The sequence below is a fragment of the Nannospalax galili genome, unplaced genomic scaffold, assembly GCF_000622305.1.
Source record: "Nannospalax galili isolate Female #2095 unplaced genomic scaffold, S.galili_v1.0 scaffold1382, whole genome shotgun sequence".
Lineage (NCBI taxonomy): Eukaryota > Metazoa > Chordata > Mammalia > Rodentia > Spalacidae > Nannospalax > Nannospalax galili.
Window position 1 is genome coordinate 1,341,491 of NW_008348397.1, and position 26,264 is coordinate 1,367,754.

Sequence of the window (26,264 nt, forward strand, 5' to 3'; positions counted from 1 at the left end):
CTCCCAATCACCGGCGGCGGAGGAGTTGGAGGAGGAGGGCTCCTCAAGGAAGTGCTGCACCGAGTTGTGGAGCTGAGATTCCCCGCCGCCGGGACCGAGAGTCCAGCCGAGCCCCGAGGGCCGCCCGGCGCCCCTTCCCCAGCCGCCCCTTCCGGCGCCGCGCCTGGTCCCTGCCCTCGCCGGGCCCCGCGCTATTAGCCCGGTCCAGCCCGAGCCATGGGGCGGGAGCCGCAGTGAGCACCATGGAGCTGGCGGCCTGGTGCCGCTGGGGGCTCGTCCTCGCCCTCCTGCCCCCCGGAGCCGCGGGCACCCAAGGTGGGTCTGGCGTGGGAAGGGCACCGGGCGGCACGGGCCGCTGCCGGTGCGCCTGAGGGCGGCAGGGGCCCCACGAGCTCTCCAGCCCGCGGCGTCTCTGGGACGGGGCGCTCTGGGACGGTCGGGGTTGGGGAGCAGTCACCCCGAGGACCACCCTGGAAGTTGGGACCCGGCTGGCGACCCTGGAGCTTCCCGGGTTCCCAGAAGCTCCGGGAACTGGTCAGGAAAGTTCTCTGAAATTAGCCACAAAGTTCTTCCGAAGGTGTCCGGCGCGGGGTGTGCGTGCGCGTGTTTCCCCCGTTCCAAGCCTCCTCACTGGTCCTCCGAGCTCTTCCAGTTGGCAACCTCCGCCGCCGGGCTGGACCGGGCTGGATGCCTTCGGGGTCCCCTCGGCCCTGCCCCTCCCCCTCCCCGCCCCCTCCGGCCCATTGGGCTTAGTGACTCCAGCTTCCAGCAGGTTCGTCGAGGAGGGGGCGGTGGGGAAAGCAACCTGTCCTGCGGAGCCGGGAGGGCCGGGTGGCCTGTCCGCAGTGGAATTGCCTCTAGATGGGGTTCTGGGGTTATTTGGAGGGGGGAGGGGCAGGCATTTGTTTTGAACAAATTTTTCTTTCTTTTCTGCTTTGGGAATGGAACCCCGGCTTCGCGCGTGCCAGGCAAGCGCTCTACCATTGGGCTACACACCCTCAGTTCTGTTTTGAACGCATTTCCTTGGGACCAGCCTAGGAACTGTGTGCTTTGGAGACTTTGGGAGAGTTCAGACCCTGGAGGGTGGTCGCGTGTGTTTCCCGGCTTGTAAAGTGGGAGGGGTTCCTGGGCTTTTGAGGAGAGAGCAGCTAAAAGAAGTAAGGCCAGCTAGGGTAAGATGGAGGCTGGGTTGTTATGTTGCCTCTTCTTCGTGGTGGGGGCAGGGAGGGTGTATCCTGACCCATCTGCCCATCTCTACCCTAAGCATAAAAGCTGACATACACCCTGTGAGGGTCTGCTCTCCCTGGCTCCTTGGGTGGTGGTCTGCATGCTCTCCTTCAGTCCTAAGAACAACTCCTTAGAAATCCTAGTGGTTTTCCCTTTTTCCCAGGCTGAAAACCTGGGCTGGAAGAGGTTAAGAATCAGCCCCTAAGCGCTGTACCCATAAGTGGTGTACTCCAGGCCATGTGATCACACATTAGAAATCACAGTATGAACTACCTGGAACAATGGGAACACTGCTCCCTGAATCACTGGGTTGTGGGGAGAGAGAGAGCAGGTTCTGGGAGCAGTGGATGGTCTCTAGAGACCAGGGAGTGTGGCGAGGGGCTGGCGGGGTCGGGGATCATCATCTGTGTATCCCCCAGGGGCTGTGCCAGTACACTGCTGTGCGTTCTGTAGGGTGTCCATATATGTCTGTGATGGTTGTATGTTTGTGTGTCTGGGCTTTGTGTTGCCAAACAGTAATCTCTCTGCTGACTTAGGGACACAGGCTGAACTCTGCCCTCTCCAGGAACTCCCTCAAGGTGCTGGGCTAGATCTGTTGTAAACAGCAGGAGGTGGCCCTCTGTTTCTTAGGCAGGCATCCTCACCTCTGACCTTCTGGTGAGAAGAGTGAGGTCAGGCTGGGCTGTGCTATCCTTACCTTGAGCTGGGAATGGAGTTGGCCTTGTGCTGTAGCGCTAGGATCTGAGGAGTGGGCTCTCCAGATTGGGGAGGGGAGGACTACTGAGTCCCTCAACATGTACTGCTTAGTGCAGAGGGATGAGACAGTTTGTCATGCCTGGAATGGTTGAAAAGGCAGTGAGTGTACCATCCAGCTGCCTCCAGCGCCAGATTAAATCGCAGAACTGGGGCCTGGAGCAGGTATGTGGAGGAGAAAAGCCTGGGGGAAGGCCCAGAGAGTCAAGATGTTGCTGGATCCTTTCAGAGTTTTTGTAAATTGCAGTGAACTCAGCCCTGTAATCTTGCAGAGCACATTCATATTTCAGTTCTAGTAAGATTCTTCCCCCAACCTTCCTTCTTTTTTGCTATACTTAGAAAAAATACTCATTTTAATATTCAAGAAAAAAAACCAAACCCAATTGACTAAGAGAGGGTCAGGGTTGGGAACATAGTGATAAAGTGGTAGAGTGCTATGTTATGTATGCATAAGGCCCTAGGTTCAATTCCCAGCAAAAGAAGAGGATCAAATATAAATAGAAAAAAAAAATACATTGCATTCCAAAGTCAAATGGAAAGACTTTATCTTTTCTCCTGGTTTGGAATTACTGGGATCCTGCTATCTCCTCTCCTCTTTTAGCCTTTTGAAAAATGTACAATACGCTTCCTTCCGTAGCATATTCCTTTCTGGAGATGGCTTCGTTTCCTCTTTGCACCTTCCTGGGTATTAGGTGCACAGATGAGAAAACAGAAGCTTGGAGGAATGAAGAGACTTATCAGGAGGCATTAAGGGTCCATAAAAGTGTTATTCATTCAACCAGAATGGGTTAGAAACCTTGGGGCAGCCACAGGAGAGAAGAGGCACTAGTCTGTTACATAGGGCATGGCCCTCCCATCCCCTTTCCCAGACTGAAGAGGGTGGACAGGCCTGGGGGCCTGTGGATCCTTCTTGGCTGCAGGCTCCCCTCCTGTCCAGCCCATGCCTGCCTTCCCTCCTGGACCCTCCCATCTTGTCCAGGGATGGAGGGCAGGAAGGTTCAGAGACCACTGGAACACAGGTCTGTGGCTGGGGAGCTACTGAAGTAGAAACACAAGGGGCCAGTGTAGGCTAGGCTGGGAGGCAGGGGAGGGCCTAGGGTAGATGTGCTTCCTCTTGGATGATGGAATGATCTGAAAGGAGAACCACTTCCCTGCCCCCCACTTATAGGATGCTCCTCTGTAGTGACAGTGCTGTTTGCTAGGCCACCAGGCAGGGGATATGCAGGGGACCTGCATTCTCTGGAGGAGTGGGAGAATACTTAGAGCTAATGTTTGGGTTGCTACAGGTCTGTTTACAAAGCCTCCTCATGTTTACAGACTGCTTCTCCCTTCCTCTTGCCTTTAACTCTCCAGGACATCTGGAAGGAATAAGAGTTATTACCACCAAGTTTAGGTCAGTAAATATTCACTCTGTGTGTGTGTGTGTGTGTGTGTGTGTGTGTGTGACTAAGTCATAGCTCTTGTTGAGCATAGAGTTGAGTCTGATTTAGCTTCTGTCCTGGAGGTCTGGGCAAATGTTCTTGGTTATACAGGAGTAGCTGAGCTAGGGTTCTTGACTAAAAACCCCGAGCCCAGGCCCTCCTCTGACACTAGCTTTATATGCCAGTTGTGTGTAGCTCGGGAGTGCTGGGGTCACTTGAGTGGCCTCTGGCCCCTGGCCTGGGTCTGGGGAGAAGTGAGCTTTGGGAATACAGGTACTTTGCTGGCAGTGTTCATGGAGACCAAAGAAAATGTTGGCTTTCATGCCATGAGCAAAAGAGCAGCTTGTGGGGTAGGGGTGTGACTCAGTGGGAGAGCATTTGCCCATGCAACAAGGACCATGCACTAGGACCTGGGTTCCATCCTCAGCAGTGAAGATAGGTAGGTAGATAGATAGGTGATAGATAGATAGATAGATAGATAGATAGATAGATAGATAGATAGATAGATAGATAGATAGATAGATAGATAGATAGATAGATAGATAGATAGATAGATAAAGAGAGACAGCTTGGGCTGAAGACCCATGGAAGACAAGAACCCATTTGAGAAGCCCTAGGGCCGGGGCTAAACTTTGACCACCAGTGTTCAGCAGGAGGGACCCGAAGGACTGTGACTGGCCATGAGCAGAGGGATGGATACTAGTCCCTTTCAGTTTGGAATGACTAAAGTTCATTCATTCATTCATTCATTCATCCATTCAGCAGACACTGGCCCATCACTCACTATGGGCCCTGCCCTTGCTCTGGGCTGGTCCTGCTTCATACTGCCTTTGTCTCTGAGAGCTGGAAGATGGGGCTCTTGAAGGGCACCTGTCCTGGAGGCAAAGAGCATCCTTGTATAGAGTTAGAGCTTTCTGCCCCCTCCAGAAATTCATGAGACCTGGTGGCTCTGAGGACTGTGGTAAGGTCTGATAGGGAGAGCCTGATAAAGAGAGAGGAGTGGGAGGGTGGTAGAGGCTTGGAAGGTGTCCAGAGGCCTTCTGGCCTCTTGTTAGCATGGTGTGTGTAGGGTCAGCTGGCAGTCCTCAGCTCCCTGGGTACCAATTTTACCACCTGTCTACAAACACTTTAAGAGTCTTACTCAGATCGGCCACAAATCAGATAAACAAACTCACTGGTGAGGTGTGGCTTGCCACTCTTTCTGACCTCCTGCCTTACCCAGCCACCTTGCCCTACCTGGACCTGTGTGTTTATTGGTGACACCAGAGAATTAGTATGCATTTACGTTTGTGAGGGGTGTGGCTTGTTATTTGTGTGTGTAGTGAAGCTTAATGGAAGGAGCATGGATCTAAGGCAGACTGGAGTCCAAATTGTGCCTCTATGGCTCTATTGCTTGTTTGAGGTTTTTTTGTCTTGTGGTGCTAGGGTTGGAACTCAGGACTTGCATGTGCTATGTAAGCAGTTTACCACCAAGCCTACTTGGCAATCTTGGAAGGCTCAGTTTCCTTCTTTGTAAAATAGAGGCAGTAGCCTCAGTCTCTGAAGGATTAAAGGGTCTATAGTAGGTACTCAGCTGGGTTACCATGGCAGTAGCTATTGTTGTTTTCCTTTTGCCTTGGAGGTGACAGAGGGCTGCAGGGAGTAGACAGCCACAGGGGGTGGGCCCCTGCCCCAACCCTGCCATCCCTGTCTCCAGCGTGGCCAGGTCTGGGGTCTGGGCCTGGAGACAGCTGTGTCTATAAGCAGCTGAAGCTGGGATGCTGGGGGAGGTCCTGGCAGCGGGGTGTTATTTTGGGCCTAGCCTGCCACCCCCAGCTCCTGTTTCTCTTGGGAGCCTGTGGGGAGGGGCTGAACTAAAGGAGGGGGGATGCTAGTAGGTGTGACCTGGGGTGGGGAGGCCTGGCTGTTTTTCTTTTCCATCCAGGGGCTGGGCCTTTGCATTCTCTCTCTGGCCCATTCCTCCCTCTGTACTTCCTTCCCTATCTGTCTAGAGGGTGGGAAGAGACCTCTCTGCAAGTCAGTAGGATGCCATAAGTTTGTGGCCATTGGCAGACAGACTGGGAGACCAGGAACTTGCTCCCCATCCTTCCACAGATGGCAGGAGGCAGGAAGATAGCTAGGATTTTGACCTTAAGCTCCAAGTAGCTGCTGCGACAGCAGGCTCCTGGAGCCAGATCTCAAAGATAGTCATTGTATTGGCCCTTGAATCTGCAACTGCCTCTGGCAAGTAGAACAGTGACTGACAGGCATTCCTGGTAGCTCAGGCACCTATAGGCCTGTATATCTGAGAACACCCTCTACCCGCCTTCCCCCAACCTCCTGGGCAAGCCACATAAGGTGATTCATCTTCTCACCCGAGCAGAAAAACAAGTTCAACAGGGCACTTTAATCTCCCCCCTGCTGGTAGGCTTGGTGCCAGCTGCTGCCCAGAGACCCCTTGACAAGGCAGCTTTCCTTACGTGGGGGCCCAGTGGGAGCACCTGGTCCTCAGCACACCAGCTTGAGGGTCACATAGGCAAGGGCTGGCAGTATATTTTGGAAGCCCTTCCTTGATAGTTGCTCTGGGCAGGTACACAGGGCTGACGTAGTGCTTTTGTGGCCGGAGTTTCGTGGCATTGCTTCTGCCAGCTGGTTCTGGAGTCTTGCCCCAGGAGGTGGTGAGGGTGAGAGAGCCTGTGTAGGAACCTGCAGAGCCTCACCCCGCCCGGGATCTGCAGCTAGGTCCCCTAGCTAGTGTCCCAGCTTTTTCTTCTGTGTGTGGGAGAGTTCCAGGGAGCTCTGCACTGATGACCAGGCCCCCGGCTGCCCCTCTGTCCCAGCAATGACTCCAGTTGACCCTCCTTGCCTCCATTTTGGGTGGCACTGTAGGAATGGGCGTCCTGAACCTGGAGGTTGACATGTGGGTGTATTGGAATGGCACAAGGAGAATGCCCTGAGTTTGTTTGCATGGGAGGGGGGTATCCAGAGGGGTCTGATTCATCATCGCCTCTCTTCGGGGCTTTTTACCCTCGGTTGTGGGTTGTGTATTTGGGACAAAAGGAGGCTTTCTTTGCCAGCTGAAACCCTGTATGAGTGGTAAGCCCCAAAGGGCTGACACACTGGGGCCTCTCTGGATGTTCAAGGTAGGCCAGCTCCAAGGGGCCTTTTCCTGGGTTTCCTCCAGACACCAGAACTTTTTTCTGCTGTAGACCCTGCAGGTGCAGAGGCGTGGGAGGAAGGGCTGTCAGCCAGGCTTTCTCCCTGTCTTGAGATGACAAGACCCCGGGGAGTGGGTGTGGAGGATTAGAGAAGGTCAGGGGCAGTGTCTTGACCCACCTTCTCCCTTCCACCAGTGTGTACGGGCACAGACATGAAGTTGCGGCTCCCTGCGAGTCCTGAGACTCACCTGGACATGCTCCGCTACCTCTACCAGGGCTGTCAGGTGGTGCAGGGTAACCTGGAACTTACCTACCTGCCAGCCAATACCAGCCTCTCCTTCCTGCAGGTGAGACCCGTGGGCAGGGCAGCAGGCTCATCTGGTGGGGCTGAGCCCTCTGCTTAGATGTATAGGAGGAAGAGGGCTCCCCTTCCTCTCTTATGATTCCTCAACCAAGAATAGCTTTCTGTTGCCTGCTTAAAGTTAACTCAGGGCTGGTGGTGCTCACCTTTAATCCCAGCACTAGGGAGGCAGAGGCAGGTGTATCTCTGTGAATTCAAGGCCAGTCTGGCCTACATAGTGAGTTCCAGACCAGCCAGGGCTACACAGTGAGACACTGTCTTTTAAAAAAAAAAAAAATCAGTTGAGGAACTGGAGAGATGTCTCAGCAATTAAGTGCACTGGCTGTTCTTGCAGAGGACTCAGTTTCAGTTCCTAGCACCCACATGGTTACTAACAACCATCAATAAGTCCAGTTCCAGGAGACCTGATGCCCTCTTTTGACCTCCATGGGCATTGCATGCATGGGTGCACTTACATACATGCAGGCAAAGCACTTATACACATAAAATAAAAGTAAATAAGTAAATAAAAAAAAATTAGTTGACTCTCTGCAGTGTGGCTGGCTGTGGGCATCTCTGGGTGGGATGCTGTCTTGCCAGCACAGTCCAACCTCCCCATCACTATTCTTCTAGGTATAAGTTCTAGGTCCACCTCTGGCACTGACTAGCCATGTGAATGTGGTCTAGACCTTTAGCTTCTCTGGGCCTCAGTTTCCCTATCTGTATATTGAGACCAGCAGGCATCATAGCCAACCCATTGTGAAGGTTGAAAAAGAAAATATGTGTGGAAAAGTTATGCTCAGGAGAGAAAGGAGACCAGCCTGCTGGGCTGTGTCCATAGGCCCTGGTGTGGGATTTCAAGGGCCTAGCATGGTCTGTCAGATCACAGATGCCAACTTGTCCATACTTTCCCTTTGAGAGATGAAGAACCTGAAATGTGGGGCCAGAGAAATGGCTCAGAGGTTAACCCCAGCACAGGCTGTAACCAGGTTGTCTGGGTTTGGTTCCCAGCACTCACATGGTGGCTAACAACATTATCTGTAGCTCTAGTTTCAGGGGCTCCGACACTCTGTCCTGGCCTTCTGGCCTTCACAGGCATTGAGTGACACAGATGCACTTACATACATGTAGACAAAACACTTATACACATAAACTTAATTTAAAAAGAAAAGAAGCCGGGCGTGGTGGCGCACGCCTTTAATCCCAGCACTTGGGAGGCGGGGGCAGGCGGATCTCTGTGAGTTCAAGGCCAGCCTGGTCTACATAGTGAGTTCCAGGACAGCTGGGGCTATAGGGAGACCCTGTCTCAAAAAGACAAAAAAAAGAAAGAAAAGAAAAGAAACTAAGATGTACAGAGGGTGGGGCAAAGTACTTCCTCTCAACTGCCAAAGTACTTCCCTAACTCTCAGCATTCCTGATCAGACAAGAATCTAGTGAGGCCAGGTAGGGAGTGGCCTGAAGCCCCATCTTGGGCCTGAGGGAGCAAGACTGCTTGGGGGAGGGGGAGGAGGACTTTGCCCAAGATGGCCCCAATACTGGGTCACCGTGAGGCCTTGTAGGGTGGGAGTGTTGCTCAGGCCGAGGCCTGTCTCACTTCCCGTCCCCTGCCCTTCCTTTTAGGACATCCAGGAGGTTCAGGGATACCTGCTCATCGCTCACAACCACGTGAGGCAGGTCCCACTGCAGAGGCTGCGCATTGTGCGAGGGACCCAGCTCTTTGAGGACAACTATGCCCTGGCCGTATTAGACAACGGAGACCCTCTGGACAATGTCACCCCTGCCCCAGGAGGGTTGCGGGAGCTGCAGCTTCGAAGCCTCACAGGTGCCTTCGCCATATTGCAAGCTTCTCTTGGTTATTGATTACTGACTAGGGCTATGGTAGACTGTGGGGAGGCTCTGTGGGGATTAGAAGTGGGGTTCTCTCTGGCTTCATGCATGTAGGCAGAGCTTCCTTCTCTTACCCCCATGAAGATTAGAAAATAAAAAAAGGCTGTGGCTGAGGCTCAGTGGTAGAATGCTTGCCTAGCATGTGCAAGGCCAGGACTGCAAAAAGGACAAACGTTTCCCTTCTTTTGAGGAAGCTGCTAGGAGGTCCGTAATTGACTCATAAGAGTCCAGGCTGTGTTTTCTTTTTTCCTCCATCTTGACTGAGTACAAGTCAACAACCTATAGATCTGCAGGCCGCAACCCTGAACTGACAGTGTTACAGCCTGGGTGCCAGGCGCTTTGCATGCTGGGTCCCATTTCAGTCATGCTACAATCCTGTAAGTCCCGCTAGTAACTCTTCAGTGGATCTATTATTATTTTTTCTGCTTTCTCTTCTTTTGAAATGCGATCTCATTGTGTAGTTCAGGCTGACCTTGATCCTGCAGCAATCCCCCTTCCTCAGCCTCCTGAGTGCTGGGATCCCAGGCAAGCTCCACCAGCCCTCCTCAGTGTTCTTCTCACTTTACAGATGAGAAAACCGAGGCATGCAGAGGACCAGTGACTTGCTCAAGGTTACACAGCCAGTAGGTGGTAAAGCAGGACTTCAGCCTTGAGAGACATTTTTGTTGTTCTTGTGCTGGGACTCGAACTCAAGACCTAGTGCATGCTGAGTGCTTGCTCTGTCTATCACTGAGCTATACCCAGCCTCAGAGCCTCTCTGTTAACCCCCATACAGTGTGCACACCTGACCCTGCCAGTCCAATTCTCTCTTCTTCGGTGCCCCCTGGCATTGGCTGGGTTGGAAAATGCTGCTCACTGGGGAAGGCAGGACACCCTAAGGGAGGTCAGGAGGTAGCTGATTATTTTGCCTACCCCACAGAGATCCTGAAGGGAGGAGTTTTGATCCGTGGGAACCCTCAGCTCTGCTTCCAGGACAGAATTTTGTGGAAGGACATCTTCCGGAAGAGCAACCAACTGGCTCCAATGGATATAGACAGCAATAGCTCACGAGCCTGTAAGCCATGACCCACCCAGCCCACAGCCCCTCTGACAGCCCACCTGACCCCAGATTCCTGACATACTGCCTCACTCAGCCGCCTGCCCTACCCATTCACTGTCTCAGTCCTTGCTGCTCTCTCAGTGTCCTCTCTGCCTGTGGGTGGGGCCTCCACCTATAGAGGTCTTGACCTGATGGGTTTCCCCCTCCATGTACCTGCCTTTGGACTCTGTTGGCATGTTCCTTTCTTCTCATTGCCTACCATCCCTACCTTCCCCCTCCCACTGTCCCCCTCCACTGTCTCCCCCCTCACTGCCTTCCTCTGTCCTACCTCCCCTCCCACTGTCCCTCCTTACTGCCTCCCCCTCACTGCCTCCCCTCCTGCTGTCCCCCTCACTGCCTTGCCTCTCATGCCTCCCTCTCACTGTCCCCCCCATTACTGCCCCGCTCTCACTGCCCACCCCCTTATCCACTCCCTCTGCTTTTGTCCTCAGGCCCGCCCTGTGCCCCAGCCTGTAAAGACAATTATTGTTGGGGGGAGAGTTCCGAGGACTGTCAAATCTGTGAGTCTGAGGGAGCCCCAGTGTTAATGGAGGGGGTGGAGGGTGGGGCAGCTGATGATGTGGGGGTTAACTGGCCTGGGGTGACTTCTCTGGGATAGAACAGCTCCCAGAAAGTGATGCTGGTGAGGGTCTGGTGCTCAGGCCCCACCCAGCCCTCATCTTACTCTTTCCCCAACAGTGACTGGCATCATCTGTACCAGTGGTTGTGCCCGTTGCAAGGGCCGGCTGCCCACGGACTGCTGCCATGAGCAGTGTGCTGCTGGCTGCACGGGTCCCAAGCATTCTGACTGCCTGGTATGTTCCTCTCCCTCCTGCCTCCCCCCCGCCCCCGTATGTTCCTTTCTCTCCTCACCCTTCAGGGTGTAAGGGATGGGTATCTTGCCTGGCACTGCCAGATAAAACATCCCAGTGACCACCAGCAGCTTGTCTCTCCCAGGCCTGCCTCCACTTCAATCATAGTGGCATCTGTGAGCTGCACTGCCCAGCCCTTGTCACCTATAACACGGACACTTTCGAGTCCATGCCCAACCCTGAGGGCCGTTACACCTTTGGTGCCAGCTGTGTGACCACCTGTCCCTGTAAGTGCTGGGGAGAAAAGCATTGTTTTAATAGGTTGGCTGGGGAGATGGTTTATGTAAACAGGAGCATGTGAGCACTGAGTGTCCCTTGCTTCAGAGGGTTGGTTATGGTGCTCAAGCCCAGCTGTCTTGTTTTTTTTTTTTTTTCTTTTTGAAGCAGGGTCTCCCTGTAGCCCCAGCTCTCCTGGAACTCACTATGTAGACCAGGCTGGCCTTGAACTCACAGAGATCCACCTGCCTCTGCCTCCTGAGTGCTGGCATTAAAGGTGTGCCCTGGCTTGTTCTTTTTTTTAAAGGCAGGGTCTCAAGTAGCTCAGGCTGGCCTTGCCTTGAACTCACAGAGAACCACCTGCCTCTGCCTCCTGAGTGCTGGCATTAAAGGTGTGCCCTGGCTTGTTCTTTTTTTTAAAGGCAGGGTCTCAAGTAGCTCAGGCTGGCCTTGCCTTGAACTCACAGAGAACCACCTGCCTCTGCCTCCTGAGTGCTGGCATTAAAGGTGTGCCCTGTCTTGTTCTTTTTTTTAAAGGCAGGGTCTCAAGTAGCTCAGGCTGGCCTTGCCTTGAACTCATCATGTAGCCATGAATGACACACTGACCTTCTGTTCCTTCTACCTGAGTGCTGGGATCACAGATGTGTGCCTCCACTCCTGGCTTTTTGTCTCATTCTTTTTTTTGGTCTTTTTGAGACAAGGTCTTCCTGTAACCCCAGTTGGCCTAGAACTTGCTATATAGATCAGGCTGGCCTCAGTCTCACAGAGATCTGCCTGCTTCTGCCTCCTAAGTGCTAGGATTAAAGGCGTGCACCACCATGCCCAGCCATCTGTGTAGACATCAGAGACAGGCAGCCAAGAGTTCAGATTTGGGAGTTAGACTGCTGGGTTTGAAATCCATCCCCTACCACGTAATTATTTTATGGCATTCCCCTTGTTGTGCCTCAGTTTTCTCATCTGTAAAATAGGGGCAGTATTGGTCCTAACCAAATAAATTTATTATATTTGAATGAGTTATTAGTCAAACTTTTAGAACAGTGCCTAATATATTATAGTAAATACTCTCAAAGGTTGGTTTTATTCTATAGTCTGCACAGATTAGGGTTTTATGTGACAGCACCCTGTTGCACTAATGGCCCTTTAGGTACTGGGTTTAGACCTGGGGAACCTCTTTCCTCCTTTCTTGTGAGATGAAGCAGATCTTTAGATCCTGGCTGCACTTCCTTGTGGTCGGCCTGAGAGGACAAGGTAGAGAGCCAGACTGTTGGGTTTAAATCCTGGCTCTTAGATTGATGTCGTATGGCATGTCTGTAACTCCAGTACTTGAGAGAAAGAGGTGGGGGATCTGGAGTCCAGTGTCATCTTTAGTTACATAGTGAGTTTGAGGCCAGTCTGGGCTACATGAGACCCTATCTCAAAAAACAAAACCAAAGAAATCCTGGCCATCACTTAGTAGCCCTGTGATGGGGTAATTTGCATAAGTCTGCTTTGGTTTCCCTTTTGGCAAAATGCAAATCTGATGATGCTGATCCTGTAGGAGCATTGTGAGGGAGTAAAGAACATCCTGTGCCTAGACACACAGTGAAGGCATTGAAGTTGGTGGGGTTCTTCTTAGACCTGGGCATGGTGACTCTGTTCACGGTGGGCTGTGAGGCCAGAGTACATGGATTTGCATTCCTGATCTGTGCAGACAACTACCTGTCTACGGAGGTGGGATCCTGCACCCTGGTCTGTCCCCTGAACAACCAAGAGGTGACAGCTGAGGATGGAACACAGCGGTGTGAAAAATGCAGCAAGCCCTGTGCTCGAGGTATCCACCCCACTTCAGGGCCAGCTGTGGTCCCTGGCCCTCTGCATGCATACCCAGGCTAGTCCACTCCACTATACCTCACTATTGCTTGGACCCTCTGGGTTCCTGTCCTTTTAACCCACTGCCTCTGCCCATCCTGGCTCTCTCCAAATCATTTCCTTATCTCCCTGTATCTCTTGCCAGTATAAGGAAGGGACTTGTTACCACAGAAGGGGATGGCAGAGAGGTCCCTGGTGCCCCATATGGTGGTGAGATGGCCTTTTTTTTTTGGGTCTTTTTGAGACAGGGTCTCCCTGTAGCTCCAGCTGTCCTGGAACTCACTATGTAGAACAGGCTGGCCTTGAATTCACAGAGATCCACCTGCCTCTGCCTCCCACGTGCTGGGATTAAAGGCGTGCACCACCATGCCTGGCAAGAGACCTTTTTTACCACCTGCCTCCTTTCCTTCAGTGTGCTATGGTCTGGGCATGGAACACCTGCGGGCAGTGAGGGCCGTGACAAGTGCCAATATCCAGGAGTTTGCGGGCTGCAAGAAGATCTTTGGGAGCCTGGCATTTTTGCAGGAAAGCTTTGATGGGTAAGAGTACACAGTGGCCTGAGGTGGTGTCACAAAGTCCTGAAGACCCAGGGGTAACAGCAATATCTTTAGGGAATCCTTAGGTGGAAGCCAAGACTGTAAAGGAGGCAATGGGAGACCAGAAGGCGCTGGGACATGGATTTGAGGGGTATTTTTCTGAATGATTCATGGACATAGGTGGAGATCAAACCATCTAGATAAAGTAAAGCATTCCTGGGTTCATAGCAGCTTTATTCATCATAGTCTCAAACTGGAAATGACCCAAATGAACATCAGTGGATAAAGAGACAGGCAGTGGTAGATCCATAGAGCACAGTGCTTGCTCAGCAGGCAAAAGCATGTGCTACATACAATGTGAGTGAATCTCAGAAACATGTCGAACTAAAGAAGCCAGAATCAAAACTGGATACAGCTGGAACACCTGTAATCCCAGCATTCAGAAGCAGAGGTGGGAGGACTGAGAGTTCAGGGCCACTCTAGGCTATATAGTAAGACTGTCTCAAAATAACACAAGAAGCCGGAGTCATACAAAGGATCCTGTGGATTCCATACCTCATAGTTTTCTTGTGTGAGGTGCTCAACAGTCAGTTCCATTCTGTGGGGAGAAAAATCAAATCAGTGGTTGTCTGGGGGTGAGGGGGGTGGTCTGGAAGGACCTAGGGGAATTTGGAGGTTGTTTATATATTCACTGTGGATATTTGCGAGTGAATGCATTTCTCAAAAATCATCACACTGTGGTCTAAAAATGTGTGCATTTTGTTGTCTGTAAGTGATATTTCAATGAAAAAGCATACTAAGAAGATAGAAAGTTCCACACTGCTGCTCCCTTCCTAGAGAGGACACTGTTAACAGCTGTGTGTGTTCCTCTGGGCCATTTGTATGGTAGACACATAGAGAAATGGTGTTCATGGTTGGCTAGGGAGGCTAGTTTATGTAAACTGCAGCATCTTGTGAGTCCTGTGCACCCCTTGCTTTCTCAGGGGCTGTTCGTGACAGTTCTTGTTGAGCACCTTATTTTCTTTCATAGCAGTGCTGAGCAGGAGGCAGCAAAAACAGGCGGCTGAGAGCCCTGACTTGGGCTTGATACCTGTCTTTATGACTTAGGTCTCTGTCTCTGTCTCTGACACACATACATACACACACAGAGAGACAGAGAGAGAGAGCAAGAGCACCAGGGATAATCTCAGGTGTTATTCCCCAGGAGCAATCTACCTTTTTTTTCAAGATAGGGTTTCTCGTTGGCCTGGAGCTTGCCAGATAGGCTAGGCTGGCTGGCCAGGGAGCCTCAGGGATCCTCCTGTCTTCACCTCCCCAGCACTGAGATTACAAGTGTACCACCATGCCTGGCTTTTTTATGTGAGTTCTGGGAATTGAACTCAGGACCTCATGCTTATGTGGTAGAGTTGTCCCACCAGCCCTACTTATTAGTCTTGTCTTCTGCTCACTATACCTCAGTTTCCTTGTGTGTAAAATGGAGAGCCATCATAGATCTACCCTCATAAGTTGGTTTTAGAGTCTGAAAGAGTCAACATTTGAGGCATGGTTAGAACAGGGCTTGGCAGTTACTAAGTGCTCCTGATGTTTATATTTGGGGGCTTGCATAGACCAGGGTTTTGTGTATGAGCACCCTTGTTCATTGATGGCTACTTAGGCCATTTTAAAATTTCATTCATATAAACAGTGTCTTTTTAAAAAGTACTTTATTTTAGCTGGGCATGGTGGTGCATGCCTTTAATCCCAGCACTCAGGAGGCAGAGGCAGGCAGATTTCTGTGAGTTCAAGGCCAGTCTGGTCTACATAGTGAGTTCCAGGCCAGCTGGGGGTTACAGGGAAACCCTGTCTCAAAAAGAAGCAAAAAAAAACAAAACAAAAAAAACCCCAACTTATATATATATGTATATATATACATGTGTTTTTGAGACAGGGTTTCCCTGTAGCCCCAGCTAGTCTGGAACTCTCTATGTAGACCAGGCTGGGCTTGAACTCAGAGAGATCTGCCTGCCTCTGCCTTCCATGCTGGGATTAAAGGCATATGCCACCATGTCCGGCTATTATTTTTATTTGTATGAGTATATTTGCATGTAGATAGGTGCACCCGTGTCATACAATGCCTGTGGAGGTCAGAAGAGAGCTGCAGATTCCCTGGAACTGGAGTTACAGATGGTTGTTAGCCCCATGTGGGTGCTGGGAATCAAACCTGGGTCCTCTGCAAGAACAGCCAGTGAGCCATCTCTCCGGTCCACAAACAGTGTCTCTTAGGCCATACTTCTGGAAGTAAGACTTCTAGATCAAAGGAACACAAATACTGTTTTGGTAGATCCTGCCAAACTCAGACCTAGGCTTTGACACTCAGGATTGGGACAGCAAGGCTTAATGGGTAGAGGGTTTAAGTGAAGGCATCAGTGGAAATGGAGAGTGGGGTGGCAGGGCCCTCTGGGGGCTGCCCTCCTACCATCCTTGCCTTGCTGATTCCTCCTGATCCCTCCAGGGACCCTGCCTCGAACACTGCTCCCCTGCAGCCTGAGCAGCTCCGCGTGTTTGAGACGCTGGAGGAGATCACAGGTGGGCCCTATCTGTCTATGTCCTGCTGCTCCACAGGGGCCAGGCATTCTGGCCCTGTCCCCACACTCTAATCTCACCCTCTGCCTGCAGGTTACCTGTACATCTCAGCGTGGCCAGACAGCCTTCCTGACCTCAGTGTCTTCCAGAACCTTCGAGTCATTCGGGGACGCATTCTACATGAGTGAGCATGAGGAAAGGGAGCCTGGGGGGTGTGGTGGATACCCTGCCCCTCAAGGATACCACAGTAGCTTTTCCATGAGTTTACAGAGTGTGTTGAGGAGGAGGAAGGTGAGGTTTCCCCTGACTTCCAGGAAGCAGGTACCCTCTTGCAGCTGAGAACCCTTCTCCCACAGTGGTGCCTATTCGCTAACCCTGCAAGGTCTGGGCATCCGTTGGTTGGGACTGCGCTCGCTTCAGGAGCTGGGCAGTGGGCTGGCCCTCATTCACCGCAACACCCACCTCTGCTTCATACACACGGTGCCTTGGGACCAGCTCTTCCGGAATCCCCACCAGGCCCTACTCCATAGTGGCAACCGGCCAGAGGAGGCATGTGGTAAGACAGGGAGCCCAACACAGTGGGCTGGTGCATGGGAGTGTTCACAACCCCTGGCAGCAGCCTCATGGGGGCTGTACAGACTGCCTGTCTTGAGTCCTGTTCTTGAATTGGCTCTGGATGGCTTGGCCTTGTGGCATGACTTTCAGCTGGGCTCCTCTAGGCTCCCTTGGCATCTATCCCTTCCTTGTTTCTAGAATAGAAATCTTCCTCTCCCTACTGTCCCAGCACCAGTCCTTACTCTTCCAGCCCAGATCCATGCTCATGGCCTGTCCACCTAGACCTAAGGCCTCTCCTAACTTTTTCCTCTGGTCAATTTCACTGCAGCTCAAGAGGGCCTAGCCTGCTACCCACTGTGTGCCCAGGGGCACTGCTGGGGCCCAGGGCCCACCCAGTGCGTCAACTGCAGCCAATTCCTTCGGGGCCAAGAGTGTGTGGAGGAATGCCGAGTGCTGCAGGGGTATGAGGGCTAGAGGACTGGGTGGCCAGAGGGGTGCCTACTGCACCTCCCAGACTACTCAGCACCCACTTCTCTTATAGGCTCCCTAGGGAGTATGTGAATGACAGGCACTGTCTGCCATGCCACCCCGAGTGTCAGCCCCAGAATGGCTCAAAGACCTGCTTTGGATCGGTGAGATGCTTGTGGTTTCAAGGCTTTGGGGAGGGGCAAGCAGAAGGGAGATGCCAAGAGCCCTTTGGATTTCTGCAGCGTGGGCCAAACCTGGTAAAATGTTCCCAGAGAGGATTTTAGCTTAGATCTGGATAGCAGGAGGGTGGAGATCAGGGAGGCTGAGACGGCAGACTGCCCACATCATGCCATGGACCCTGGGCTACCTCTTCATGCTGTTACACTAGGACCTTTCTGACTGACAAGGTCCCAAGAAGGTCTGTGTTCTTGGCTGTGGCTATGCTAAGGACCAAATCCAGACCCTGCTTCCAACCTTTGTTTTTACATCTATAAGGTGAATGTTGTAATAGTTCTTACCTGGTTGAGGTGTGGTGAGAACAAAATTAAATAGGATTTGGCACAGTGCCCAAGCATGGAGAAAAACTTTGTACATAATAATTGGTGTCGTCACTGGCTATTACACCTTAGCTAACGCACGTCCTCTGGGTGCCTCATTTTCTTGTGAAGAGCAGGGGTGTTTTCCCCGGGGACAGGGAGACAGTGCTGCTGAGTGGTCAGGGGCATAAGGACCTGATCTTCCTGCTTTTGGGATGTTGGCCCAAATTCCCACAAACCTTTTCTCCCCACCCAGGAGGCTGACCAGTGTGTGGCCTGTGCCCACTATAAGGATCCACCCTTCTGTGTGGCTCGCTGCCCCAGTGGTGTAAAACCAGATCTCTCCTACATGCCCATCTGGAAGTTCCCGGATGAGGAGGGCACATGCCAGCCATGCCCCATCAACTGCACCCACTCGTGAGTGGAAGGAGTCTTTTCTGTAGAAAGGAAGGCTTTCAGGGCAGGATCTTCTCTGGAGATATTATTGTGAAAATGAAAGGGGGACAAGTCCACCTTCACTTATCCCAAGATCTATTTTTTTAAAGATTTTTATTTATTTACGTGTGTGTGTGTTTATGTGAATGTATGCCACATGTGTGTGGGTGCCTGTGGAGGCAATAAGAAGGTGTTGGATCCCCTAGAGCTGGAATTCCAAGCAGTTGTGAGCCACCAGACATGGATGTTGGGAACCAAACTTCAGTCCTCTGGAAGAACAGGAAGTCCTCTTAACTGCTGAGCCACTGAGATACAACTTTTATGTCACTTTTTATATCATTTTGATATCTTTTCTAATCATAAAAATAACATATTAGCCGGGCGTGGTGGCACACGTCTTTAGTCCCAGCACTCGGGAGACAGAGGCAGGAGGATCTCTGTGAGTTCAAAAACAAAATAACATATTACAGGCATCTGAAATGGCTCAGCAGGTAAAGGTATTTGCTGCCACATGGGATCCACATGATGGAAGGAGAGAACTCATCCCCATAGGTTGTTCTCTGACATGTACCTACACATGTGCACCGTAGCACATACACACACAAGTAAATTTAGTTAAAAATTGTAATAACACATTATTTTTTAATATTTTATGCATATGAGTGTATTGCCTGCATGTATATGAATGCAACCGTGTTGTGCAATGCCACGGAGGTCAGAAGAGGCCTTTGGATTCCCCTGAAACTGTAGTTAAGGACGGTTCGTAGCTGGCATGTGGGTGCTGGGAATCGAACCTGGATCCTCTGCAAGAACAGTCAGTGCTCTTAACCGCTGAGCCATCTCTCCAGCCCCTAACACATTTTTTTTGTCTTTTTGAGACAGGGTCTCCCTGTAGCCCCAGCTGTCCTGGAACTCACTATGTAGACCAGGCTGGCCTTGAACTCACAGAGATCCGCCTACCTCTGCCCCCCCACCCCGAGTGCTGGGATTAAAGGCATACGCCACCACGCCCAGCTACACATTATATTTTTTTAAATTAACACATGGGATAGAAAAGAAAGCTGCTGGCAGTTGTATTGTGAATAATTTGGGCTAGTTTCTCTCCCCTTTTTTCATTCTGAGTGCTGGAAATTGAACCTGGGGCCTTGTGCTGGCGCGTTCCTCCCCAAGCCACATTCCCAGCACATTTATCTGCATGTTCTAACATATGCTGCATTTTACTGAAATGGATTATAGTCCTGTACATGTTATTCTCAAATTGCTCCCTGCCCCCAGCCCCCAGGCTTGGAATATTTCTCCCACATCCCAAATGCACATTTCGCTTGAGCCTTCTCCTCCAGGCTCCCTGCCTGAGGAGAAACCTCAGGCTGGCTGCTGTATGTGAGATCTCCCAGGCCTTCTGGCACATTCATGTGCTGGTCCCCACTGCCATGAGTCAGATAAGATTGCTGTTTGTGTCAGTCAAAAAAGGTCACCAAAGAGCACTTTCATCTGGTTCAGCTTATCAGATTTGTGTTTTTCTGTGTGCATTTCTTTTTTCTTAATTAAAACCCCCCTCACATTTATTTAATTTGTGTGTATGTATGTATGTGTGTATGTGAGTGGGCATGTGTGAAAGTCAGAGGACAACTTGAAGGAGTCAATTTTCTCCTTCCACCATGTGGGTCTGGAGGATTGAACTCAAGTTGTCAGGCTTGGCAGCAAGCATCTTTCCCCACTGAGACATCTTTCCAGTTACCAGTGTGTGTGCATTTCTTAATGGAGATGGGGCCTTCTTCTGCATGTTCTGTATTTTGCTTTCCCCCCTACATTCTGCATCTAGGTCTACCTCCTCTTTAAAACCTTCTTAGTTCATAGCATGTTATTTAGCACTGTCTGTATTTGAGGGTTTTTATTCTTGCTTGCCTCTTCCTCTACCTCCTTCTCTCTCCCTTCTCTTCCATCTCCTTTTCCTCCTCTTATTCCTCCTCCTTCACTTCTTCCTCCTCCTTCTTCTAGTTTGTTGCCATTCAGCTCCACATACAAAGTATGTGCATGCCTTCTTGTGACCTGGTGTTGGTATCTTTAGGGTATGTACTCAGGTGGAACTGCTGGTATTTTATTGATTGGTTGATGCTGGAGATGGAACCAGGACCTCATACATGCTCTCTCATTAAGCTACAGCCCAGCTGCACGTTTTTTAATAGGTCTTGCCAAACTCTCCTGAGAAGTGCCAGTATACCCTGGTACTCTTTCATGGAGGGAATAGCTGAACTTCTAGTCTTGATGGGTATCCCCCTTCCTGCCCAGCACAGGAAGATGCAGGAATGCAGGAGTGGGGGTTCCCAGACTGAAGACAGAATCTTCTAGTGACCTGACAGCAAGAAAATTGGTGATCTTGAGCCCAGTTTCTGCTTGTCACAATGGGATAATAACAATAATAATGCAGCCACACCTGCCCCAGGAGGTTGTTCCCAGGGTTGTTGATGGGACTCTCTTCCACAGCTGCATTGACCTGGATGACAGGGGCTGCCCAGCAGAACAGAGAGCCAGGTGAGCCTGAGCCCCAGAAGTGCCTGATTTACCCCTTATTCCTTCACTGACCCCTAGTTGGTCATTGACACAGAGACGGGTCACCTAACATGCCGCATGTGCCTCCCCAACCCATTCTTCCACTGTTGACCCTCCCCCCCTTTCAATTTGCTTCAATGAGTAGATAAGGACCTGCTCAGGATGCTAGCTGGGGTAAGGGAATTGCTGGGAAAAGTGGTCAGTATACCAAGAGCCTCCCACCATGGAGTAGTTTGATGTCTCTTGAGGGACACAAACCAGGTTCAAGTCCCTGGAACTGGAGGTGGACCAAGCAGAGTGCAGTGGCAGCATGCAGGGGCTCTGAGTGTTCTAGCTGGATGGCAGGAGACTCCCAGGAGGGGCCACTGGACTTCCCTTTCACTCAGGTATAAAGCCCCAGGAGGGTCGTTAAACAAGCCTAGGGTAGCCAAGAGCTCTGGTGTGTGCTGTGAGCCCGTAGAGAGCACCGAATCTGTGAAAGCAGGGGCAGTGAGGGCCAGATCTGGAGGGTAAAGGCCTTGACCACCAGACCGTAGGACTCAGTAGTTTAACAGAAGGGAGTTTTGGAAAAGAGAAAACCAAATTGCAGTATGTCCTGAAGAACTACTCTGTGTTCACGAAGCAAACATTCAGTAGAGGTTTGTTGTATGCCAGGCTCTGTGCTGAGCAAGGCAGTGGGGGTAGGGGGACAAGAATGTTCAGTGGCTGGGATTGGTACCACATACCTGTAACCCTGGCACTTGGGAGGCTGAGGCAGGTAGATTGTGAGTGCAAGGCCAGCCTGGGCTACATAATGAGACACTGTCTCAAAAATAGTAGAGCTAGGTGTAGTGGCACAGGTTAAGAGCACTAGCTGTTCTTGCAGAACACCCAGGTTCAAATCCCAGCACCCACATGGCAGCTAATAACTGTCCGTAACTCCAGTTCCAGGGGATCTGATGCTCACTTCTGACCTTCACGGGTGTTGCATGACATGCACTTACATGCAGACAATCATGCAAACACATAAAATAAAAATAATTTTAAAAAAGTAAATAAATGCCTGGTGAATATCCAGGGGCTCTGTGTACCCCAGGATGCGCATGAGTCTTCAAAGATGACACAAGAAATGGCTATCCTGTTAGCAGGAACCTCAAAGTGCAAAAGCTGGGAGGCTCCTGGAAGAGAACTTTGTCTAGCCCTCAGAATCATGGGATACACATTCCTGGGCCCCACTCTCTGCAGCTGTCAGAATCTCTGGGTAGGGGTTCTGGTGCAGATTGAAAAGCTCTTTGGTGAGTTTTATGCCATGAGTGTTTTGGGCTGAGGTGAGAGCACAGAGGAGGTGGTGATGCGGATGTCTGGTGGGGAATTTGGACATTACTGTGGAGGCAGGAGGGAGTCCAGGCAGGTTTTAGAGTAGGGAAGGGTCACAGCCTGTAGGTCACCCTTCGGCATCCCCTTCAAATGCTTGGGACCTTTTTGCTTTCCCATGGGTTCTCCTTGACACCCCTCCCCCCCACTGGTCCGCAGTCTCTGATTCTGGCCCCTGTTCCCAGCCCAGTGACATCCAGCATCGTTGCTGTGGTGAGCATCCTGTTGTTCCTGGTCATGGTGGTGGTCCCTGGGATCCTAATCAAGCGAAGGCGCCAGAAAATCCGAAAGTACACAATGCGCAGGCTGCTGCAGGAAACTGAGGTGAGGTGGGATGAGGGGCTCTCCACCTGCCTGGGTCTGCAACTCACCAGGCACTCACCCGGCCACTCCCTCACTGCAGCTGGTGGAGCCCCTAACACCCAGCGGAGCCATGCCCAACCAGGCTCAGATGCGGATCTTGAAAGAGACAGAGCTCAGGAAGGTGAAGGTCCTTGGATCTGGAGCTTTCGGCACTGTCTACAAGGTCAGGGGCCTGCCTGGTGGATCTGGAGGGTGGGACAGGGCCTGGAGGGGTGTGGTCAAGAGTTCCAATTGCCCCTGTTAGGGAGAGGGAGGGGGCTAAGCCTGAGGCTGGATAAGGCTACTCCACAGTGGCTTCAGGGGGAAGAGCTGATGTGGTCCACACATCTCAATTCAAGTCCTCTTCTTTCTGCTCAGGGCATCTGGATCCCGGATGGGGAGAATGTAAAAATCCCTGTGGCCATCAAGGTGTTGAGGGAAAACACATCCCCCAAAGCTAACAAAGAAATCTTGGACGTAAGCCCCCTCCTCCCTTGGGAATCAAGAAGAACCTTTGGGCTTCTCTTCATTAGTGATTGGGGAGATGGGAACCCCTAAACTCAGTCTGCAGGCCCTGGCTGTAGTTGGTGAGGGAGAAGTGTGAGAGATGGGTGGGGTGAGGGTCTCTAGGAGGGAGTCTGGTGGGTGGGAGTTTGTGGTTTCCTGTATTTTTCTGTGTACCCTTACCTGCAGGAAGCATATGTGATGGCTGGTGTGGGTTCTCCATATGTGTCCCGCCTCCTGGGCATCTGCCTGACATCCACAGTGCAGCTGGTAACACAGCTTATGCCCTATGGCTGCCTCCTGGACCATGTCCGAGAACACCGAGGGCGCTTGGGCTCCCAGGACCTGCTCAATTGGTGTGTTCAGATTGCCAAGGTATGTGTGTTTGGGGGTTCCTGGCTCTGCGGGTTGTTGGGAGCCATGATGGGATGTTTTCTGGGAGTGTGGCCAGGGCAAGGTCCAGACCCAAGTCCACACTGGTGCTCCTTTTCCCAGGGGATGAGCTACCTGGAGGATGTGCGGCTTGTGCACAGGGACCTGGCTGCCCGGAATGTACTGGTCAAGAGTCCCAACCATGTCAAGATTACAGACTTTGGGCTGGCTCGGTTACTGGACATTGATGAGACAGAGTACCACGCAGATGGGGGCAAGGTCAGAGGAGGGAGCAGTGCAACGGGGTGGCGTGGTGTCTGAGCTTTGGGAGAACTTTTAGAAGGGCTACCTCCCTACCACACCCAGTCAGAGGACTTTCTCCTCTGCATTCCTAGGTGCCCATCAAATGGATGGCGTTGGAGTCCATTCTCCGCCGGCGGTTCACTCATCAGAGTGATGTGTGGAGCTATGGTGTGTGGAGGGGGTGTTGGGGAGGGCTGAATGGGTAACCATGGGGCAGTGGGGATGGGGGAAGGAGAGCTGTCTCTGTCTATCCTGTGGGGGTCTATGCCCATCCAGAGAGGAAACACTGGGTAAATCCCATCTCTTGGCACCATATACTCTGCCACAGTGCCAGACACCTGGGCACACCTTGCTCCCCCCCACCCACCCCCGACTCCTGATATCTATCTGTCCTTAGGTGTGACTGTGTGGGAGTTGATGACTTTTGGAGCCAAACCTTATGATGGCATCCCAGCCCGGGAGATCCCTGACTTGCTGGAGAAGGGGGAGCGGCTGCCTCAGCCTCCAATCTGCACCATAGATGTCTACATGATCATGGTCAAATGTGCGTGCTGGGACTGAGGTGGGGAGAGGTAGCTGTGGACAAAGGGTGGGAGAGCCTCTGTGTGAGGACTTATGGGCTGGAGGGTTGGGGTGGTGAAGAGCAGGATGTTAACAGAGTCAGAGGCCTAGAAGGAGCCTCAAAAGTGGCTCCTGTCCTATTCACAGAAGTCCCAAGTTGCTTTAGAACAGCTATCGAGGGACTAGAAGCAAATTTTAAAAGGGGAGAGATGCTCCAGTATTCTAGGTTAAGACCCCAGAGTCTGGTTATGTTTCTCTATAATGTGAGGACTTTGGGCTTCAGTGCCAGAGTTGTCTAGGCCAGACTGGAAGAGCTGGAGGGGACAGGCAGCCATTCCCCAGGTTGGCCCTGGGATGAGGATCCTGAGCTCCCTCCTACCTCAGGTTGGATGATTGATTCTGAATGTCGGCCGAGATTCCGGGAGTTGGTGTCAGAATTCTCCCGCATGGCCAGGGACCCCCAGCGCTTTGTGGTCATCCAGGTATTGGGCCTTCCCACCCCATCACTGCCTCTAAGAGCACCCCCTCCCTCCTGCAGAGATGGGGAAAAGGAAGGGACGCCTGGGTGCTAAGTCCCTAAGCCCAGCCCCCACCTCTGGCTCAAGCTTGGGACTTCATGGGGAACTGAACCCTGGCCTGGGGAAGGGCTGCTGCCACCTGTGTCTCCTTCCTCCCCAGAATGAAGACTTGGGCCCAGCCAGCCCCTTAGACAGTACCTTCTATCGCTCACTGTTGGAGGATGATGACATGGGTGACCTGGTAGATGCTGAGGAGTATCTGGTACCTCAGCAGGGATTTTTCTGCCCTGACCCCGCCCCAGGCACCGGGAGCACTGCCCACCGTAGGCACCGAAGCTCATCCGCCAGGGTCAGTGCCCTCTGCCATACCAGTGCCTGTTTGCTAACCTCCCTCCCCATTAATCTGGGTGCTCCCCTACATTCACCTCTCCTGAAGGTTCCATTACCCTGAAGAAGACTCTTACTGCTTTCTAATCCATGGAATCCCATTCTGTCTACCATGATTGTCATACTGCAAAGGTGACCTGTGTTTTTCTCATGGGACCCTGTGACCTCTCTAAAGCTCTTCCTCCTGGACTATGAGTAACTCCCATCATAATTCTCTTTTATCCCAGAGTGGAGGTGGTGAGCTGACACTGGGGCTGGAGCCCTCTGAAGAGGAGCCCCCCAGGTCTCCACTAGCCCCCTCAGAAGGGGCTGGCTCCGATGTGTTTGATGGTGACCTAGGAATGGGGGCAGCCAAGGGGCTGCAGAGCCTCCCCCAACACGACCTCAGCCCTCTACAGCGGTACAGTGAGGACCCCACAGTACCTCTGCCCCTCGAGACTGATGGCTATGTTGCCCCTCTGACCTGCAGCCCCCAGCCCGGTATAGAATCCAGGCCTAAACTGAGAGAGCCTGGGAGGAGAGGAATTGGGGATTTTCAGACCAAGCCCACTGAGGGGCAGTGGTTCTGACAGGGATATCCAGGTTCCTTTCCCTAACAAATCCTCTCCTTGCACCTTTGCAGAATATGTGAACCAGCCAGAGGTTCGACCAGAGCTTGTCTCACCCTTGGAGGGTCCTCTGCCTCTCATCCGGCCTGCTGGTGCTACTCTGGAAAGGCCCAAGACTCTCTCTCCTGGGAAGAATGGGGTTGTTAAAGACGTTTTTGCTTTTGGGGGTGCTGTGGAGAATCCTGAGTACTTGGCACCCAGAGGAGGCACTACCCCTCAGCCCTACACTCCTCCTGCCTTTAGCCCAGCCTTTGACAATCTCTATTACTGGGACCAGGACCCATCAGAGCGGGGATCTCCACCAAGCACCTTCGAAGAGACTCCTACAGCAGAGAACCCCGAGTACCTGGGCCTGGACGTGCCAGTGTGAGGTCAAGTCTGCTGAGGCCCCACTGTGCCTTCAGAGTAGGAAAGACCAGACTTGTGGCTCCCACCACCACAAAGCAGGATCCCTCTGATCACATGGAGGGCAGCCTGTAGTGCCAGGAACTTGCCCTAAGAAACCTTCCAGGCTGCTCAAATCCTGAAGTGGTTGAGGGGCCTGGCATGGCTGGCTAGAAGAGGCAGCACACCGGACAGTGTCAGTGGATCATAGAACCCTGCCCTGCCAAACTATGAGGCTCTATGGATGTCACAGCCTTATCTCTTCACCTAAGGCTGTCACCTGGCTCTCATTTCCAACTCGTTTTAAAGGACTGAGGGAAGCTCAGCCTAAAAGGATAGAGGCCCCAAGGGAATATCTTGAGAACGAGATAGCCCATTGGGAAACTTGTCTCTGAGACACTGCATCCCAGGAGGAGAGGAGCAGCATTAGCATCCTGACCAATCCTTGTACAGAGTGTTACTTTGTTTTGTTTTTACTTGTTTTTTTAAAACATGAAATAAGGAAGCTGAA

General features: G+C 51.9%; 1 protein-coding gene across 2 annotated transcripts; it reads left to right on the forward strand.

The window, feature by feature from the left end:
* Window positions 1-26,264, forward strand: Erbb2 (erb-b2 receptor tyrosine kinase 2). Of its 2 annotated transcripts, XM_008845319.3 has the most exons (27): window positions 1-315; window positions 6,734-6,885; window positions 8,499-8,700; window positions 9,685-9,819; window positions 10,296-10,364; window positions 10,543-10,658; window positions 10,801-10,942; window positions 12,622-12,741; window positions 13,192-13,318; window positions 15,807-15,880; window positions 15,971-16,061; window positions 16,234-16,433; window positions 16,761-16,893; window positions 16,974-17,064; window positions 17,693-17,853; window positions 20,356-20,403; window positions 21,960-22,098; window positions 22,178-22,300; window positions 22,495-22,593; window positions 22,810-22,995; window positions 23,116-23,271; window positions 23,388-23,463; window positions 23,693-23,839; window positions 24,241-24,338; window positions 24,535-24,723; window positions 24,989-25,241; window positions 25,384-26,264. In XM_008845319.3, the coding sequence occupies exons 1-27, from the start codon at window positions 243-245 to the stop codon at window positions 25,737-25,739; spliced, it is 3,756 nt and encodes a 1,251-aa protein (XP_008843541.1). In that variant the 5' UTR covers window positions 1-242; the 3' UTR covers window positions 25,740-26,264. The 2 variants fall into 2 exon arrangements, with proteins under 2 accessions (XP_008843541.1, XP_017656648.1); XM_017801159.2 differs by lacking the exon at window positions 24,989-25,241 and having other exon boundaries at window positions 95-315; window positions 25,384-25,520.

What these genes read in the sequence shown, in the direction of transcription:
- Erbb2 (XM_008845319.3), top strand. Translation starts at nt 243, where the DNA reads ATGGAGCTGGCGGCCTGGTGCCGCTGGGGGCTCGTCCTCGCCCTCCTG. An exon ending in CTTTCGGCACTGTCTACAAG is followed by an intron (nt 22,301 to 22,494) that starts GTCAGGGGCCTG and finishes CTTTCTGCTCAG; the next exon opens with GGCATCTGGATCCCGGATGG. An exon ending in CTACATGATCATGGTCAAAT is followed by an intron (nt 23,840 to 24,240) that starts GTGCGTGCTGGG and finishes CTCCTACCTCAG; the next exon opens with GTTGGATGATTGATTCTGAA.